At 47.0% G+C, this 18,768-nt stretch overlaps 1 protein-coding gene across 3 annotated transcripts in view; it reads left to right on the top strand.

Moving 5' to 3' along the window:
- The window catches only part of RELT (RELT TNF receptor), an 83,287-nt gene extending 74,447 nt beyond the window's left edge, over positions 1 to 8,840 (top strand). For 2 of the 3 annotated variants that reach the window (XM_081860556.1, XM_081860557.1), the window contains exons 11-12: positions 2,995 to 3,044; positions 5,690 to 8,840. In XM_081860556.1, the coding sequence (XP_081716682.1) occupies positions 2,995 to 3,042 (48 nt within the window). In that variant the 3' untranslated portion in view covers positions 3,043 to 3,044; positions 5,690 to 8,840. The remainder of the gene's footprint in view (positions 1 to 2,994; positions 3,045 to 5,689) is intronic. The other variant, XM_081860558.1, reaches the window with a different exon arrangement.
- Positions 8,841 to 18,768: the final 9,928 nt, after the last annotated feature.

Here is an 18,768-nt window from a genome sequence, read left to right as displayed (position 1 = left end):
TTACACAATCTTTTTGGACTTTCCTCAGCCCTTCTGATGGTCCTCCGTTCTTATCACTTATTCTGCATTTCTTAAATTCTTATTGCCTTTAATTATCTTAACCAACATTCCCCCTCGTTACCTTTTTTTTGTGTGTGTGTGCAATATTTCAAATAGTCCACCTTACAAAAGTTCTCGCGAACCTACAAGCATAATCTGATCATCACAATTACTTTCCAAATAGTCTGTAAATTTATCCCAGTCTTCTGTGAATCTCTGGTCCCGCAGATTTCAAATTCTTCCTACCCCTCCCCACCTTCTCACTATATAGAAGGGTCTGGAAACTTCTATTTCAGTGTATCTGAAGAAGTGTGCATGCACACAAAAGCTCATACCAAGAACTGACTTAGTTGGTCTTTAAGGTGCTACTGGAAGGAATTTGTTTTGTTTTGACTATGGCAGACCAACACGGCTACCTATCTGTAACTCAAATTCTTCCTGTTAATTTATCTAATTCTGCATAGTCCATCAGTTTCATCCTCCAATCTTCTTTTGTCGGTAGTTCTTCTTGCTTCCAATTTTGTGCCAATAATATTCTTGCTGCCGTCATTACATATAGAAATAATTTACAATCCTTTCTTTTTCTATATCATCTTCTAGAAGGCCAATTGCCCCAGATTGGCTCGGACACCCTTTTAAAGAAAAGTAACCATTAGATCACAAACAAAGGGTTGGGAACTGCAGGCACGGAGCCCAAATGCGGCCCTCCGAGTCTCCCTGCCTGGCCCTCAGGACTCTCCTCGTGCCACACTGCCTGACCAGGCCACGCCCTCTCTCCCCAAGCCACGTCACCCACTGACCCAGATTCACGCCTTCCTTGAGAGTGCAGGTCTGGCTGGAAATGCGTCCTTGAGCTCTGCCTTTTGCTCTCTCGGTTGCAGGATGGAGAGAGAGAGAGAAACAAATGTCATTTAGGCTACATCCACAGAAGTCTAGTGTCCAGGTCAAACGAAGTTCTAGCCCTAGCTCTACCTCTCTTTCAAATCGGAACCAGTGAAGGCGGTGAGGGTCCTGTGTGAGTGCCTGGAGGCACTTGGAGGATGGATGGCGGCTAACAGATTGAGGTCGAATCCTGGACAAGACAGAAGTACTATATTTGGGAGACAGGAGGCAGGCGGGTGTGGAGGGCTCCCTGGTCCTGAATGGGGCAACTGTGCCCCCGAAGGACCAGGTGCGCAACCTGGGAGTCATTTTGGACTCAGCTGTCCATGGAGGCACAGGTCAATTCTGTATCCAGGGCAGCTGTTTACCAGCTCCATCTGGTACGCAGGATGAGGCCCTCCCTGCCCACGGATTGTCTCGCCAGAGTGGTGCATGTTCTGGTTATCTCCTGCTTGGACTACTGCAATGCGCTCTATGTGGGGCTACCTTTGAAGGTGACCCGGAAACAGCAATTAATCCAGAATGCGGCAGCTAGACTGGGGACTGGGAGCGGCCGCCAAGACCATATTACATTGGCTCCCAGTACGTTTCCGAGCACAATTCAAAGTGTTGGTGCTGACCTTTAAAGCCTTAAACGGCCTCGGTCCTGTATACCTGAAGGAGCGTCTCCACCTCCATCGCTCTGCCTGGACACTGAGGTCCAGCTCCGAGGGCCTTCTGGCGGTTCCCTCCCTGCGAGAAGTGAAGTTACAGGGAACCAGGCAGAGGGTCTTCTCGGTGGTGGTGCCCACCCTGTGGAACGCCCTCCCAGCAGATGTCAAGGCAATAAACAACTATTTTACTTTTAAAAGACAACAGGCGGCCCTTTTTAGGGAAGTTTTTAATGTCTGGTGCTGTATTGCTTTTAATATTCAGTTGGAAGCTGCCCAGAGTGGCTGGGGAATCCCTGCCAGATGGTTGGGGTATAAATAATAAATTGTTGTTGTTGTTGTTGTTGTTATCCCACTCTGTTCTGCCTTGGTCAGACCACACCTGGAATACTGTGTCTGATTTTGGGCACCACAATTTAGGAATCGTAGAATTGCAGAGTTGGGAGGGATCCTGAGGATCATCTATTCCAACCCCCTGCAATGCAGGAATATGCAGCTGTCCCGTACGGGATTCGAACCTGCAACCTTGGCATTATAAGCACCACATTCTAACCAACTGAGCTATCCAGATGACAGATAATACCAGGCTAGAGGAGCCAGAGGTCTGGCTCATGTGCAAGGCATCTTCATGTGGGACATGCCTTACACTACAGCAGGGCCGGATTTAGGTTTGTTGAGGCCCTCAGCTACTGAAGGTGATGGGGCCCTTCATATCTCCAGCTGTCATTTGTCCACAACAAATTGTCACTGTTTTTTGTGTTGGATATATGCCATATGATAATTTATGGACCTAATAGGAATCTCAAGCCATTTGCACATAACAACATACGTATTTTATCAAAGTAATTGCTGAACCGAAATACAATTAAGAAGAAGCATATTCATAGTGAAATAATTATTAAGCTCTAACGTAAAATGATTTTTTTATTCATAACAAACTTAATGATGCAAACACATTGGCATTTGGCAATAACAAAAGTTCTTTTAAACACTCATAATCTAGTCTCTAGAAATGTGCTATAACATGAAATAATAATAGGTGTAAATATAGGATGCAAACTACTACTAATGATAAATAGCAGAATGTAGAAAGGAGCAAACCAGTGATATTTTAGGGAGCAGGCTAGCAGGCAGGGCCCATGACTTACATCCTAGGAGCCTACACAACACAAAACACTCTTGCTGTACGTAGGTTTTATTTTATTTGTTTGTTATCTTATATTTTGGAAATGTACATCCAGGTTTTTTTTCCTTTAAATTTTTTGGAGGGCCCCAAGAGAGTGGAGCCCTAAGCTATAGCTTGTTTAGCTTTTACGTAAATCCTGCACTGTGCTGCAGCCACGGATCCTCACCTGTTTGGGGGGACGGTGGGGTGGAGAGCACGCAGACACCAGCTCTGACTGCAGCCTCGTTCGTTTTCCAGGACAGCCCGATCATTGTTAGGCTCGGCGAGAGCAACCTGGTTATCTGAAGGTAATCCAACAGCTTCTAGCTCCCTGCCAACAGCTTCTCAGGGGTGATGGGTCAGCTGCCAAGACCCATGTAGCTTTTGCTTCTGGTCATCTTCTTCAGTTCTGGAGCTTTGGAGAACAGGGCTGTGCTGGGCTTTGTTTTCTCCTTTGTGGCTTACCTGGGGGCGCCATTCCAGGCAAATAGAAAGCGATTGAGAAACAGCTCTCTGGTGGGGCTGTTGCTGTGCCAACTTTCAGGTGGAGTTTCCTTGCAGGAGGGTGGATGCTGGCTGGAGATTCGGAGAAGCGTCTTGATGGGAAGAAGCAAAGTCCAAGAATGGAATTGCCTCGAGGGGTGGCGAGCTCTCAGGGGTCTTCAAGAGCCTACACAGTTTTCTTCTTTTTCTTCTTTTTCTTCTGGAAACAGTTTTGTAAAAACCAAACAGAATGCAAAATTTAACAGCGTTTCCATTTTTGCAAGATGGTATTGGATATGGACAAGGACATGGGTGGCGCTGTGGGTTAAACCACAGAGCCTAGGACCTGCCGATCAGAAGGTCGGCGGTTCGAATCCCCGCAACGGATGAGCTCCCATTGCTCGGTCCCTGCTCCTGCCAATCTAGCAGTTCGAAAGCACGTCAAAGCGCAAGTAGATAAATAGGTACCACTCCGGCGGGAAGGTAAACGGCGTTTCCATGCGCTGCTCTGGTTCGCCAGAAGCGGCTTAGTCATGCTGGCCACATGACCCGGAAGCTGTACACCGGCTCCCTCGGCCAATAAAGCAAGATGAACGCCGCAACCCCAGAGTCGGTCACGACTGGATCTAATGGTCAGGGGTCCCTTTACCTTTTATTGGACACAGACAGTAAAATCTCAGGGTGGAAGGCAAGTAGATTGGGCTGTCTTGGTTTAAGTCTCCTATTAAAGGAGTTAAAGGAAGGGGTGGAATTAGCAGGGAAATGTCCTTTTGCATGTCAGCTGCCAAAGACTGGTGGGTGCTGCGAAATCCTCTTATGGCAAATGCTTGTTGAATATTCAGACATTCAAGTTCATCTGGGTGACCTGCAAGGCAAATCTGTTCAGCTCTTTCCTATTCTCCGCCTTTCCTTTCCTCTGTGGTTTTCTAGCATTGGCTTCCTTTTTTAAAATGTTAATTTATGTGCCAAAAAAGTTGCAAGCAGAACATAAAGGAAAGAAACGATGAGTCAGGCATTTAAACCATAAAGCGCCACAGCCTGGAGGGACAAAAGTACCATGTTATAGCGCAGATCAAAAGGGCTATACAAATAATAAATAATAAAGTATTAATTAACTCATACAAAGATTCTCTTTACAAATAATAACAATTTATAAAAATAATAGTATTCTCCACTTGTGAGTTCCATTATTATTGAGAACAAAGGTTCTATGAGCCAGACATCTGTTTATATTGGTGGCACTGAAAAACCATATGCCAGAGTAGTTGTATGATAAATAAAATCATGCCTTGTTAGGGCATGTTGAATTTTTTAACTTTGAAATTCCAAAAATGAAGGCTGCTAAAAAGTTGTAACGTGATTCAAAAGGTATTTTGCTTAAATTAATATAATTTAGGTTTGCTGTGTAGGTAAAGTTGCACGGGAGTCACTGTAAACAATTGCCAAGTGCTTGTAGGTTTATTACATACTAATATCATTTTTACTTATTATTCTTTAGCGTTGCCTAGCATTTTCAGAAGGCGAAATAAAGTTCTTTGGTTTTTTGAAAGCAGTGGGCTTCTTCACCAGACGTAGACTTGCCAAGCTACATGCTGTCCAGGCACAAAAATAATAGCAGATTTGAATCCCCCACACCCAGAAACGTATTTGAAGACCCCTGAAGAAATTTGCAAGTGTTAAGTTTCACCCCCTAAATTGACACACAGTGATGCCATATATAAGGGGCAGGGAACGGTCATTCGAGCTCTGCCCTTTGGATCAGAGTATCCCAAACTTGGGTCTCCAGATGGTTTTGGACTACAACTCCCATCATCCCTAGCTAGCAGGACCAGAGGTCAGGGATGATGGGAATTGTAGTTCAAAAACAGCTGGGGACCCAAATTTGGGAAACACTGCTTTAGAGATTTCTAGTGTATACAGTCATACCTCGGGTTGAAGTAGCTTCAAGTTAAGTATTTTCAGATTGTGCTCCATGGCGCCCCAGAAATAATGGAGCTCGTTACTTCCGGGTTTCGCCGCTCGCGCATGCGCAGACGCCGCTAAAAATGATGTCACACGCATGCGTGCAAGCGGCAAAACGTGACCCGCGCACGTGCAGACGCACAGTCGCGCCTTACATTTACTTCAGGATGCGAACGGGGCTCCAGAATGGATCCCGTTCGTATCCAGAGGTACCACTGTACAGTTGTACCTTGGCTCCCCAACGCCTTGGGAGTCGAACGTTCCGGCTCCTGAACGGTCGAAAACCGGAAGTGAGTGTTCCGGTTTTCTATCATTCTTTTGAAAGCCGAAAGTTTGACGGGGTTTCCTATTGGCTCCAGGAGCTTCCTGCAGCCAATCAGAAGCCGCGCTTTGGTTTCGGAGTGTTTCAGAAGGCAAACAGATTCTGTGCAGGGTACCATTTCAAGGAGGGCCAAATTCTGCCATTTGCCTCCCGCCGACCTCACTGTCCTCTCTCCCACCTTTGCAGGTGATCATCTGACTCCAAGCCGCCGCGACGCAGATGGGACATTGGATTAAGGGGAGGCCTCCGGCCAAACAGCCATCACCCGAGGCTTGCGAGCGCTGGGCGCTGAAGAAGGTGAAGGACTGCCCTCGTTTCCCCCCCACACCTTGCTCTTGGGAAACTGCCAGCATCCTGGAGCAGAGCCATGGGGCAGGCCCTCCATGGGTGTAACGCCGTCCGTGCCACCTGGAGAGTCGAACTCTGGAAGACACCTTTGGCATTGCAAAGACTCTCCCCTGCCCTTTCCCCCCCCCTGCGCAAGGACCTAAGGGAAGCAACGCGGTGGGGGCTGGAGGGGAGGGGCTCCTTTCGGCCGCCAAACCTGGAATACCACTACATGTGCGCTTTTGTTTACATGGCATGGAATCAGCTCTCTAGCGCCAGCCAGGCTGGGTAGGCTTCTGAACCGTGAAAAATAGTTTTTTGGGGTTGTTGTTTTTTTCCCCAGGGGTGAAAATCCTCCATAGATCTAACACAGGGCCAAATTCTGCTGCAGAGGAAATAGATGCTTTAGAAGTTTTTCGCTTTCCTGAGCTGCTGTGCAGGATCCGGTCGTGAGGGCATAGGGTTTTCTCAGCACCAAACCAGCAATATTTCCTTTAGTTTCTTTGTGTTGTATCGTGCCTTTCCTCCCAGGAAGTTAAGGCGGCAAACGTGGTTCGTCTCCACCTGTTTTAGACTCACAACCAAGCAGAGAGGGAGGTCTGGCCCAAAGTCACCCAGTGGACTGAGTCGGGATTCGAACCCTGGTCTCCCATGTCCTAGACTTGGAGCTACAGCACACCTTTCTGCCACTGGCGGGGAGGGGGGTGTTCATCCCTACGATTCCCCACCTGCCCCCTAAGTAGCTATTATTGTAGCTTAGTGCAGTTATGAAATGGGTTTCCTCCAATGTCATGCGCACCCCCACAAGATGCAAGCATCAGTGTTGTGGCCCGGCTCCTGGCTCCCTCATATCGCCCTCATTTTAATGGGGGGGCTTTATTTAGAGAGCAATCTATTGCTCTCCTGGTACTGACCAAAAGAGTGCGCTTGTTTTTGTGTGTGTCTGGAAACGCCCTTGGGGCCTGATCCGCTGGGAAGCCCCTCCGTGCATTAACCCTGCCACCCAGCAGCTGTCTGCTCAGCAGTAAGCCCAGCTGAATTCAATGGGACTTACACCCAAGTAAGCGCGTACATAGGGTTGCAGGCTCGAGCGCTTGTCTGGTTCCCAGCCACGTCGGTGGGACTGGAGAACCTTTCTCATGGATCGTGCCCATTGAATTGTAGAGTGGTGGAGTTCGAAGGGAACCAAAGGGCCCCTTCGTCCTCCATGAGCAAACGCTGTTCCCGTGTTTGGGAACACGAGAAGGTGGGAAAACAGACTCCTGTCTTTCCTCCCGGGAGATAGGTGTGCAGGTAAGGTATTGCTTTCGCCCCACCTGGTCCTTTCATCTCGCAGCACCTGTTAACACACCTGGGTTCGCCACCTTGGTCCTGGGAAGTCCCAAGACCATGCAGACATTTCTGGAATAGTTCCGTCTAGTTCAGCCTCCTGTCTCCAGGCGCAGAATCATTGCAATGGTAGAGTTGGAAAAGATCCATAGGGGTCATTTAGTCTGACCCTCCCGGACGCCTCTAGAAAGCTCGCAAGCAGGAGACAGCCCCCTTCTCCTCCTCTTAGCCTCCCAGCTTCTGGAGGTAGAAACCAGCAACCGAAGAATCTCTCTCTGTTCCGAAAAGAGCAACCCCTCTCTGTCAGGGAGAGACGACTTCGGCCGTGCCTGGATTCCAGCTTCCAGTGTCCCTGAATCATTTTGGCAGGGGCAGTTGGGAGCTGGGGGTCTCCAACAACTTCTGGAGAACCCTGGGTTCCCACCACTGCATTACCAGAGAGTGCGCACGCATATGCGCACAGGTTTAGCGATGCTCAATATTTAAACGTTCTGCATGGGGGAAACGGTGGCCAGGATAAAAACGCAGCTCATTCCAATTTGCATGATTTCCTCTTCCTCAGATTAATTTATACCGCTTGGGCCAGGTGCAAGGGAAGGGGGGCTTGAGAGAGTGCTGAAAGTCTTGTTTAAGAATCCCCTCTGGCTTCTTAGCAGGCATTCCCACACTTTGACAGCAATGTGGACTAGACACCTGTTCTTGAAAAAGAAAGCAAAGGGTTCTGTCATTCTGAATGGAAGAGCAAAGCAACATCTCCAGAAATTGAATTCCACGTTCTTTCTTTTTCTCTTGATTTAGAAGATCCCACTTTTGGATTAAAATAAAGAGCAGAACGAGCATTAAATATGAGCTTCCGATTTAAAACAGACACTATAAACAAGAGCCAGTGAGATCAACAACAAAAATGTAGTGTAAACACTCAAACTTACCCTTGGGCAATGTGTACAAGCTAAAGGTACCCTAATGAGCTTAGCCATGTTGCTAGACCTCAGTGTGTGGGGCAGGTAACACCTTAGAAACATGCTCTCTCTGGGTTGCTAAAACGGCAGGCTAGGAAACAGGGTGCGTCTCGATTTTCTACTGCTAACCTGGGGGTAAACTAGATGACTCTTGGTGTCCCTTCCAACGCTACCATTCTAAGTCCCACAGAGGAACCGAAAGGGGGCAGGGGTGGGTGCAGTTTGAACTTCCAGGTCGTAGTGGGCACCCGGCAGCCAGACTGAGCCCTGGCACCTTTTAGGAATCAAATGTTTCGGGCCCTTGGTTGTGGAAACATCATTTGCTAAACCTTGAGGCTGGCAGATTCCAGCTGTTTTCCGTCCAGCTGTTTACAAACAGTCTACTTCTCTTAACCCAGCTCATCAGCCAACACAGCTTTTTTCTGTTATCTGTCATTATTATTATTATTATTATTAAGTTTTTTCTACATCAAAATGTTATTTATATGGGCAAAGCAGGGGGAGGAGGGGGAACTTCTGACCTCCTCAAACCAGCCACCCCTCTCAACCCTAGCTCAGACTCTGCCCTTTGTCTTATTTATTTTTATTGATGGTTTGTGGTGTTTTGTCGGGGAGAGAAGGTTTGGGGGGGGTCTTTTATGTTAAGGGTGTTATCGGTGGCTTTCAAGCCTGTGGGTTTCGTTTCTGTACATTGATAAATAAAAGCAATCTTGAAAGCGAAATTGCTGTGGGGTTTTTTTCCCCTTCCCACCCACCTTGTTTCTGCTGCTTATGGGCAACCTACCCCTCACTGATTTGGGGGACTAGAGAGATAATTTATTACGGTCGGAGACCAGCTTATAAAACACACTTGGGGGTACAGTCACAGAAGGAAAACAAACAATTAAAACATTGTACAACAATAAATTTAAAAACAGCGTACAACAATAAACTACCGGAGGGAGCTGACCCAGAGTCACCCATAGAACCGAGTTTGTGGATTTTCTTAACGAACTAGTTTGGGTCGGGAGATGGTCTGCACCTACAGATCTGTACACAGAATCTGGTGACCATCCGGGTCGTCTTATGATCTTTGCCTAACAGGAAAATGTTGAATTTTTGCTTTTCCGGGAGGCCAGCGAGCCTCACTGGTCTCACTACGTGCCTCTTCATAAAAGGGACATCTAAAGAACAAGTGCTCTGGGCTTCCTATCTCCCCCAATGAACAGGCGCAAAGTCTCTGAGCGTGTGGGACTTTTTAAAAGGCTCCTTCCAGGACTGGCGAGGGCAGGGCCAAGCTTCTGGCAAGTGTAAAGACCCTTCTTGCATTTTAGATACGACAAAGAAGAGATACGCTGCTGGTGCGACTATGATTTGGGGGAAGTTGCCAGGGAGAGAGAAATAAGGTTGCCAGACCAGGAACAATGGGCATATCTCCTAAAATCAACCAAACACCTCTGGGACTCTCACCTGGCCCTTAGTACAGGGCTTAGGAGTCTCCAGGCTTTGGGCCAAATTTGTCCCAGATTTGTTTGGGTCACACACAGCTGCCCTAGACCCGGCATGGCATATCAAATTTGTTTTAACGTGCTTCAAATGTTGCATTTTGCATCGCTGTGACCTGCCCTGCAGTTTCATGGAAGGAGGGGCTTATAATAATCATGTTAACGGTTCAAGACAGGTGTGGAGTGGGTAAAGATGATTTTTAACTTTCTTTCTTCTACTTTGGCGATCACTCGTAAGATTGTCTTCCATAAACATGATTTTAAAAGTGAGTCCGTAAGTGACTGTGGAGGCCAAATCTGGATCCACACGTCCTTCCATAGTGGGGACATTGGTTTCTGGGCGGAGGTTGATCACGGTGTGGATTTGCCAGGTGTCCCTTCCTCTTAGCACGTTTCTCCCTTGCGATCTGAGTTCGAGCGTCTTCAAAGCCCATGACACCTTTGGGAAAGGCTGTTCTCCAACTGGAGCGCTCGCAGGCCAGTGTTTCCCATTTGCTGGAGTTTATACCACATTTTTAAAGATTTGCCTTGAGAGAGTCTTTAAACCTCTTTTGTTGACCACAGGCATTATGCTTTCCATTTTTAAGTTTGGAATAGAGTAGTTGTTTTGGAAGACAATCATCAGGCATCTGCACAACATGACCAGTCCAACGAAGTTGATGTTGAAGAATTATCGCTTCGACACTGGTGATCTTTGCTTCTTCCAGTACACTGACATTAGTCTGCTTGTCTTCCCATGTGATGTGTAAAATTTTTCAGAGACACCGTTGATGGAATCTTTCAATGAGTTGGAGATGGCGTTTATAAGTGGTCCATGTTTCACAAGCATACAGTAAGGTTGGTAGTACAATAGCTTTGTAAACAAGCATTTTGGTTTCCCTACGAATGTCCCTGTTCTCAAACACTCTGCACTTCAATTGGGAGAAAGCCGCATTTACAGAGCTCAGGCGGTGCTGAATTTCGGCATCAACGTTGGCCCTTGTGGAAAGATAACTGCCCAGGTAGGAGAAGTGATCGACACTGTCCAACGTTACACCATTGAGTTGGATTTGTGGCGCTGCAGAGGGGTTTGTAAACAAGCATTTTCCCTGTGAATGTTCTGGTCCAGCCTGGCCTGAGGTCACTTGGAGGGCAGGTGACGCAGCAGCCGCTACCCAGCGATTCCCATTGTGAGGCCGCAAGCAGGCAGAAGCGGAAAAGCCAGGCTCAGGCCAGGCCCAGAGCGCCACGCAGCTGCGACCGGTCGCTTGACGTTCATGCGGTGCAGCTAAATATAGAGACAACCTGCGCCATGGCAAGGTCCCCTTCAAAACCTCCAGCTCTGCTCAGAAAGCAGCAGAGTCAGCTGAGGAGATTGTTCTTTTTTTAGAAAGGGGAGAGGATGCCCAGAAAGTTGCTGCTGTGTTTTGTTTTGTTTTGCTCCTGGCTCTTGCTGCAGGCTGGGCTCCCCTGGGGGGGGGGGGGCGACTCCTGCAATGTGGGTTGCAGAAACTGCAGAAGGAACGGGGAATGGGGAGCCAAGGGGCCTGGGCTCTTTGTTTTGTTTTTTAGTATATCTTTATTGATTTAAAATAAATACATTTATGGGAAAACAGACAAACAAACAAATAAACAAGCATATAATCAATCAAACAATAGAAAAGTCAAACCAACAACCACAATATAAGAAACAACGAAATTAATATAGCTAACATCATTTATACTCCTGATACTGAAAACAATTATAAAACTCTGGGCAGCTTCCAAACAAAAATTACATTAAAAGATCAGTCATTAAAAACTTCCCTAAACAGGGCTGCCTTCTGATGTCTTCTAAAAGCCTGGTAGTTGTTTTTTCTCTTATATATCTAGTGGGAGGGCGTTCCACAGGGCGGGCGCCACCACCAAGAAGGCCCTCTGCCTGGTTACCTGTAACCTCACTTCTCGCAATAAGGGAACCGCCAGAAGGCCCTCGGAGCTGGACCTCAGTGTCCGGGCAGAACGATGGGGGTGGAGACGCTCCTTCAAGTATTCTGGACCGAGGCCGTTGAGGGCTTTGAAGGTCAGCACTTTGAACTGTGCTCGGAAACGTACTGGGAGCCAATGTAGGTCTTTCAGGACCAGTGTTATATGGTCTCGGCGGCCCTCCCAGTCGTCAGTCTAGCTGCCACATGCTCTTTCTGCCGGGGAGAAACTGCCCTCTCATACCCTCCAACATTTCTCCAAGGAAAATAGGGACATTCCTTAATACAGTGGTACCTCGGGTTAAGTACTTAATTCATTCCAGAGGTCTGTTCTTAACCTGAAACTGTTCTTAACCTGAAGCACCACTTTAGCTAATGGGGCCTCCTGCTGCCACCACGCTGCCAGAGCACAATTTGTGTTCTCATCCTGAAGCAAAGTTCTTAACCTGAGGTCGTATTTCTGGGTTAGTGGAGTTTGTAACCTGAAGCGTATGTAACCTGAGGTACCACTGTAATAATGTTATATGAAAAAACTGGTTCCTTTCCCTTACGGAGTATTCCAGAGCCTGTACAGAGTCCTTGAGGGGCCTTCCTGCCTGCTTCAGTTTGAACAGCCATTCCCCATCATTTGACATTTATGTGAAGCAGGAATCTCTTACTGCATAGTTGGGCCTAAAGATGGGTTTGAAGAACACCTGCAAAGTTCTGCAGCATTTGCGGCAAGTGCTAAAATGCTACATAAAGGTGATCAATATCGCACCACAGATCAAACCTGAGACCTTCTGTATGCAAAAGGAGCTGCTCTGCCATTGAGTTCAGCTGCTTCTTCAAAGATGCTGAGCATGTGCAGTTTTGCATTTTGGTTGGGAGACAAAGGGTTAACCCCCTGCAATGCAGGACTCACAATATTTAAGATGTGTTTCTGAAATATATATATATAAACTGCTGATCATATTAATTTTTTGATGGTTTTTTTAGGTCTAGTTGACCTAAAACTTTTGACCTCTTACTGATAAGCTTAATGCATATTTTCTATTTTAGGGTTGTTGTTTTTCCTTTACGATACAGTACAGCTGAAGAAAGATAAATAAATGTAAACAGTATTACAGATCTGCCAAACTCGTTAACTGAAATCCAGTTAACACTTAAATACAGTGTCAATCTGTATAATGCCCCTATTATATCATACGCTAGATTTTTTGTGTGGGGGGTCCCTCTTTCTGTTGTCTGTCTGTCTGTCCGTTAACATACCCAGGTAATGAGTTACGTGTTGTTGTGTCCAGTTTTCTAGGCTGTTCTGGATTTTAAAATAGAAATCTGGGTCAGTCCCAAAGGGAATAGACTGAGAGGGCTCTTTGTTATTTGTTTATTTATTTTTTTATAGAGATAAATTTATTCTTGCCAAAGCAAAACTTTTCAGCAGGGCCAGTTGGGAGACTCTTGAACAAACCGCCTTCCAAAATCAGCAGCCCAGTTTTAAGCTCAAGGGCTCAGGGGCAGAGTTTTGCAGGTCCAAGGTCCAGTTTAAAAAGCATTTATAAACTGCTTTTATAGTGTGTGTGGTTGCAATGAGTACATAGGTAAAGGGACCCCTGACCATTAGGTCCAGTGGCGGACAACTCTGGGGTTGCGGTGCTCATCTCGCTTTATTGGCCGAGGGAGCCGGCGTACAGCTTCCGGGTCATGTGGCCAGCAGGACTAAGCCGCTTCTGGCGAACCAGAGCAGCGCACGAAAATGCCGTTTACCTTCCCGCCGGAGCAGTACCTATTTATCTACTTGCACTTTGACGTTCTAGGTTGGCAGGAGCAAGGACTGAGCAACGGGAGCTCACCCCGTTGCGGGGATTCGAACCGCCGACCTTCCGATCGGCAAGTCCTAGGCTCTGTGGTTTAACCCACAGCGCCACCCGCGTCCCTAATGAGTACATAATCTATTTCAAATGAAAATGCAACATGAAAGCAGTACAGTGGTACCTCGGCTTACAGACGCTTCAGGTTACAGACCCTGCTAACCCAGAAATATTACCTCGGGTTAAGAACTTTGCTTCAGGATGAGAACGGAAATTGTGCTCCGGCGGCAGCGGGAGGCCCCATTAGCTAAAGTGGTGCTTCAGGTTAAGAACGGACCTCCGGAATGAATTAAGTACATAACCAGAGGTACCACTGTAGTTATAGAAGCATAGGGCATAAAAACAAATATAAACAGGCATTCAGGGAATGCAAATAAACAAAAACAATGTCTGATCTCGCGAGTCAGGGAAACCCTATGTAAAAAATACATCGGTGTTTCATATTCTGACGGGGAGTGAGGGGGGCCTTTCAAAGCCAACAGGCTCAATATGCTGACAGGGCAAATCTTGGATTTCCTATTGGGAGAGAGGCTGTGTTTTTGCCTAGGTTTCCTGATTTAGCTCCGGGAGTCTTCTCTCATGTGCTAACAGCGGACCAAGCCATCAGTCTCTTGGAGAGTCGCCTGGATGTTTTGTGACATGCTGTGATCAGTGGGGATGACACATCACTCCTGGTCATAGGTTAGCCTGTCCTTCCAAAAAAAGGAAAACTGATAATGGAATTCTCAACCCCCCTGTCAGGTGCTCTCAATGAATGGGAGGTGGGCGCCCTCAGCTGGGTATGCCAGGCATTACAGCTTCTCTAACAGCACTCACGAAATTAAAAGACGCCTGCTATTTGGGAGAAAAGCAATGACAAGCCTAGACAGCATCTTAAAAAGCAGAGACATCACCTTGCCGACAAAGGTCCGGCTAGTTAAAGCTATGGTTTTCCCAGTAGTGATGTATGGAAGTGAGAGCTGGACCATAAAGAAGGCTGATCGCCGAAGAAGTGATGCTTTTGAATTATGGTGCTGGAGGAGACTCTTGAGAGTCCCATGGACTGCAAAAAGATCAAACTGATCAACTGTGAAGGAAATCAGCCCTGAGTGCTCACTGGAAGGACAGATCCTGAAGCTGAGGCTCCAGTACTTTGGCCACCTCATGAGAAGAGAAGACTCCCTGGAAAAGACCCTGGTGTTGGGAAAGATGGAGGGCGCAAGGAGAAGGGGACGACAGAGGACAAGATGGTTGGACAGTGTTCGCGAAGCTCCCAGCATGAGTTTGACCAAACTGTGGGAGGCAGTGGAAGACAGGAGTGCCTGGCGTGCTCTGGCCCAGGGGGTCACGAAGAGGCAGACACGACTAAATGACTAAACAACAAAATAAAAAGTAAACAAAGGGGCATAATTAGCACTGATACAAAGATCATTTCTCAGGTCCGAATATTGATGTATTGTTGTTTTTTAATGCAAAGTGTTGGGGCTTGAATTTCCTAAGTTTAATTAAATTGAGGTCCAATGTGGTTTCCCCCGCTCAGCTATGTAAGCTCACTGGGGGGACCTTGGGCCAGCCCCCGCTTCTCAGCCTAAACTTCCTCATAGGGTTGTCGTAGCAATTAAATGAGGAGAAGGAGAAACATGAACCATGTATGTCACCTTGAGCTCCTGGGAGAAAAAATTGGGATATAAATGCAATTAAGTAAGTAATGGTACATAATTAAATAATGAACACTTGGGCCAGTGTTGGGGGCCTTGGGTTCAGTGTCTAGGCTCTTAGAGAATATTATTCCTATATTTTGTTCTGACCCAAGGCCCCCAGCCCCTCAAGGAAATCTGGGACTCCAGTTTGGATGTCTGAGTCGTAACGTTCCCACAATGCACACCCACTCCTTGTTGGTTCAAAGAAGGAGGGAATGTACAGAAAGGAGAATTCCCTGTATGACAAGATCCAAGTTTGGGGCAAGTACTCTTTGGTGAGAGAACCCCAGCAGAGATTTAAAGTCACAAAACACGCAGCAAAGCCATTGTTGTTGTTGTTTAGTCGTTTAGTCGTGTCCTACTCTTCGTGACCCCCTGGACCAGAGCACGCCAGGCACTCCTGTCTTCCACTGCCTCCCGCAGTTTGGTCAAACTCATGCTAGTAGCTTCGAGAACACTGTCCCACCATCTCGTCCTCTGTCGTCCCCTTCTCCTTGTGCCCTCAATATTTCCCAACATCAGGGTTTTCCATTTTTGAGTTGCTTCGCAAGACGAATTTCCCTATGGGCTTGCTTCGCAAGACGAAAACGTCTTGCGATTTTTTTCGCTTTTTTCTCCCTTTTTCAAAGCCGCTAAGCCGCTAAAGTTGGAAACGGATACTGAGGCTCATTCTACTCCAGGCTTCCTCAACCTCGGCCCTGCAGATGTTTTGAGACTACAATTCTCATCATCCCTGACCACTGGTAGCTAGGGATCATGGGAGTTGTAGGCCAAAAACATCTGGAGGGCCAAGGCTGAGGAAGCCTGATCTAAACTAATGCTTTTTTTTTGTAGTTTGAATCCATTGGGTCAGGTCCTCCATCTAGCGTGTTCATCTCCCACGGGAGAAATCTTCGGATATTTGAAAATGGCTACCACGTGCACAATTAGCAGGCGCTCAACAATGGAAGAATCCGTCCGAAATACCTCTGAACATATGGGAAAATAGCATCCTGGATACAGTAATGTCTGAGCATCTCACCAGACACAGGAGGGCAATTAAAGGCATAACAAAGAGAGAGACACCTCCCAAGATCCTGGACTTCATTCTTTAACTATGTTAATGAGAAACCAGCTCTCAGTGGGGAGGTTGCCTTAAGTAACATGTTTGAATTTGAACACGGAATGTGTAAGTGGATGTCTAAAATCAACGGATAGAGCAAACATCATGAGATGTTCATTGCTGGATAAGTGTTTAATGGTTCTTGTGTTTGTATAAAAAACAATAAATGATTATTAAAACATGGCTATTGTATCATCTCTTCATCTTCTCTTCTCTTCTCCAGGCAAAAGGTAAAGGGATCCCTGACCGTTAGGTCCAGTTGCAGACGACTCTGGGGTTGCGCGCTCATCTCGCTCTTTGGCCGAGGGAGTTTATCCACAGACAGCTTCCGGGTCATGTGGCCATCATGACTAAGCCACTTCTGGCAAAACCAGAGCAGCGCACGGAAACGTCATTTACCTTCCCGCTGGAGTGGTACCTATTTATCTACTTGTACTTGACATGCTTTTGAACTGCTAGGTGGGCAGGAGCTGGGACTGAGCAACAAGAGCTCACCCCATCACGGGGATTCGAACTGTCAACCTTCCGATTGGCAAACCCTAGGCTCTGTGGTTTAGACCACAACGCCATCCGTGTCCCTTTTCTCGAGGCTAAGCATACCCAATTTTATTTTTTTTAACGTATTTGTCAGTATTGTCAGGGTGTCAGTATTTTTTATTAAAAGATTTCTTGGTTTACAAAAGTATGTGCAATGTCTCTTTTTTCAAGTTACATTTTCTACAGATCAGTTTACTCGGTTCAGATGTTAAGTGTTACATTAGGAAGAAAAGGGGGAACGAGGTGGAGGAGGCCATGGTGAGTGGGGTCGGGTGGCGATGCTTCTATTCTACTTAGCGTATGTTTGGGGTTTTGTGTTGTCGCAGGAAACCCCCCCAATCATTCAGTTTGTACAAACTTCACACACACTCACACTCACACACTACATACGCTACGGTTCTGTTATAAATTCATAGAAAATCAACCATACATCGGATTTGCACTGTTCCACTTTTATTTTACTCCATGAAGGAAGGACTACAAAATGGGGAAGGTTTGATACAGGCCAGCCATAATCCCTTGAGCATACCAGCACATACACAGGAGCCCTGCCCAGTTGCTATGCCACCCTTGATGGTCCTAGACAGAAGACCATCAAGATCACAAAGAACTTGCATATGGGAGTGGATTCAGCACAGACTGGAACAAAGGACAATAATCAGCTCTTCCCTCTGGGGGCAGGAAACTGCAAACTCCCCTCTGTCACCTGGAAAGTACTCATGGGGAGGGGGAAAGGGGGAACCAGTCAGGTGACAGGACACTCAGGTTACCACGACTCCTCCCTCAAACCCTCCTTTCTGTGATGTAGGTGTGATGTATCTGAGGGGTGGTCTTAGGTTACACCCCTTCTGCGATGTATGTATGATGTTTCTGGGGGGGGTGGTCTTGATCTACAGGGTGGCAATTTCAAAAGTCTTTATAAGGCCTTGCACGCCATTTTTCTGGGTCCTTCCTCTCTCCTGCAAGTGAGGGGAGCACCCTGTTGCAACAGTTCAATAAAGGCCAAGCCTACAGGCTGCTGTTTTGCTCCAAGTAATCCTGGTTGGTGTCTTTGTTTTTGTCCAAGGGAGCCCTCGGATTTTTCCGTTAACAGTGTCAGCGTTGCTTGTGCAGGTTCTCTCTACGATTCGCTTGTGTTCCTTTGGTGGTGACAGAGGTTGGTGCTGGCCTAGGTGTGGTTGTTTGTTTGTGATTGGCTGTGGCGACCTTTGTTTTCATGTATGAGTGGGGTGGGTGGGTGTTTCTGTATCAGGTTTGCCATATTGATTCATATGCTGTTGGTGGATTCTTGTCATTGTCTTGTTGGGCTCTGTGTGTGATAAAGGGGAGCCATACCGGGGTGAAGGCATCTTCTTCCATTTGCCCCCATGTCAGTTTCAGTTTATTGGTTAGTTTTTCTAATAGGCTGTTTCCCATACTATTTGATACCATTGGTCCAGGCTTACTCCTGACAGGCCTCTCCAGTGTCTGGCTATGATGGTTCTGGCTGCTGATAGTAGGTGAGTTATGAGTTCTTTGTGGTATGAGTGGGCATTATTGTCTTGGAAGATATTTAGTAGGGCCAGTTCTGGGGCGAGTTCTAATAATTCCATCATTGGGGCACCAGCCAACCTGACAAGACTCCAGGATGTGTAACTCCATTGCTACCTTTAAACCACCATCTCCATCACAATTAAAGAAAAACCCTCTACAGTGGTGCCTCGCAAGACGAAATTAATCCGTTCCGTGAGGCTCTTCGTATAGCGGTTTTTTCGTCTTGCGAAGCAAGCCCATTGACAGCTTAGCGGATTAGCGCTATTAGCGGTTTAGCGGCTTTTAGCGGATCAGCTGTTAAGCGGCTTAGGGCTTAGGAAAAGGGGGGGAGGGGAAAAACCCTGCAGGAACTCACAAGACATTTCGTCTTGCGAAGCAAGCCCATAGGGAAATTCGTTTTGCGAAGCGCCTCCAAAACGGAAAACCCTTTCGTCTAGCGGGTTTTCCGTCTTGCGAGGCGTTCGTCTTGCGGGGCACCACTGTACGTTCAACTGGGCTTACCATGAAGTAAGAATGGCCATG

Source organism: Podarcis erhardii (assembly GCF_964252035.2).
Source record: "Podarcis erhardii genome assembly, chromosome: 4".
Classification (NCBI taxonomy): Eukaryota; Metazoa; Chordata; class Lepidosauria; order Squamata; family Lacertidae; genus Podarcis; species Podarcis erhardii.
Note: the sequence above shows the minus strand (reverse complement) of the source record. Positions and strands in the feature narration are given on the sequence as shown.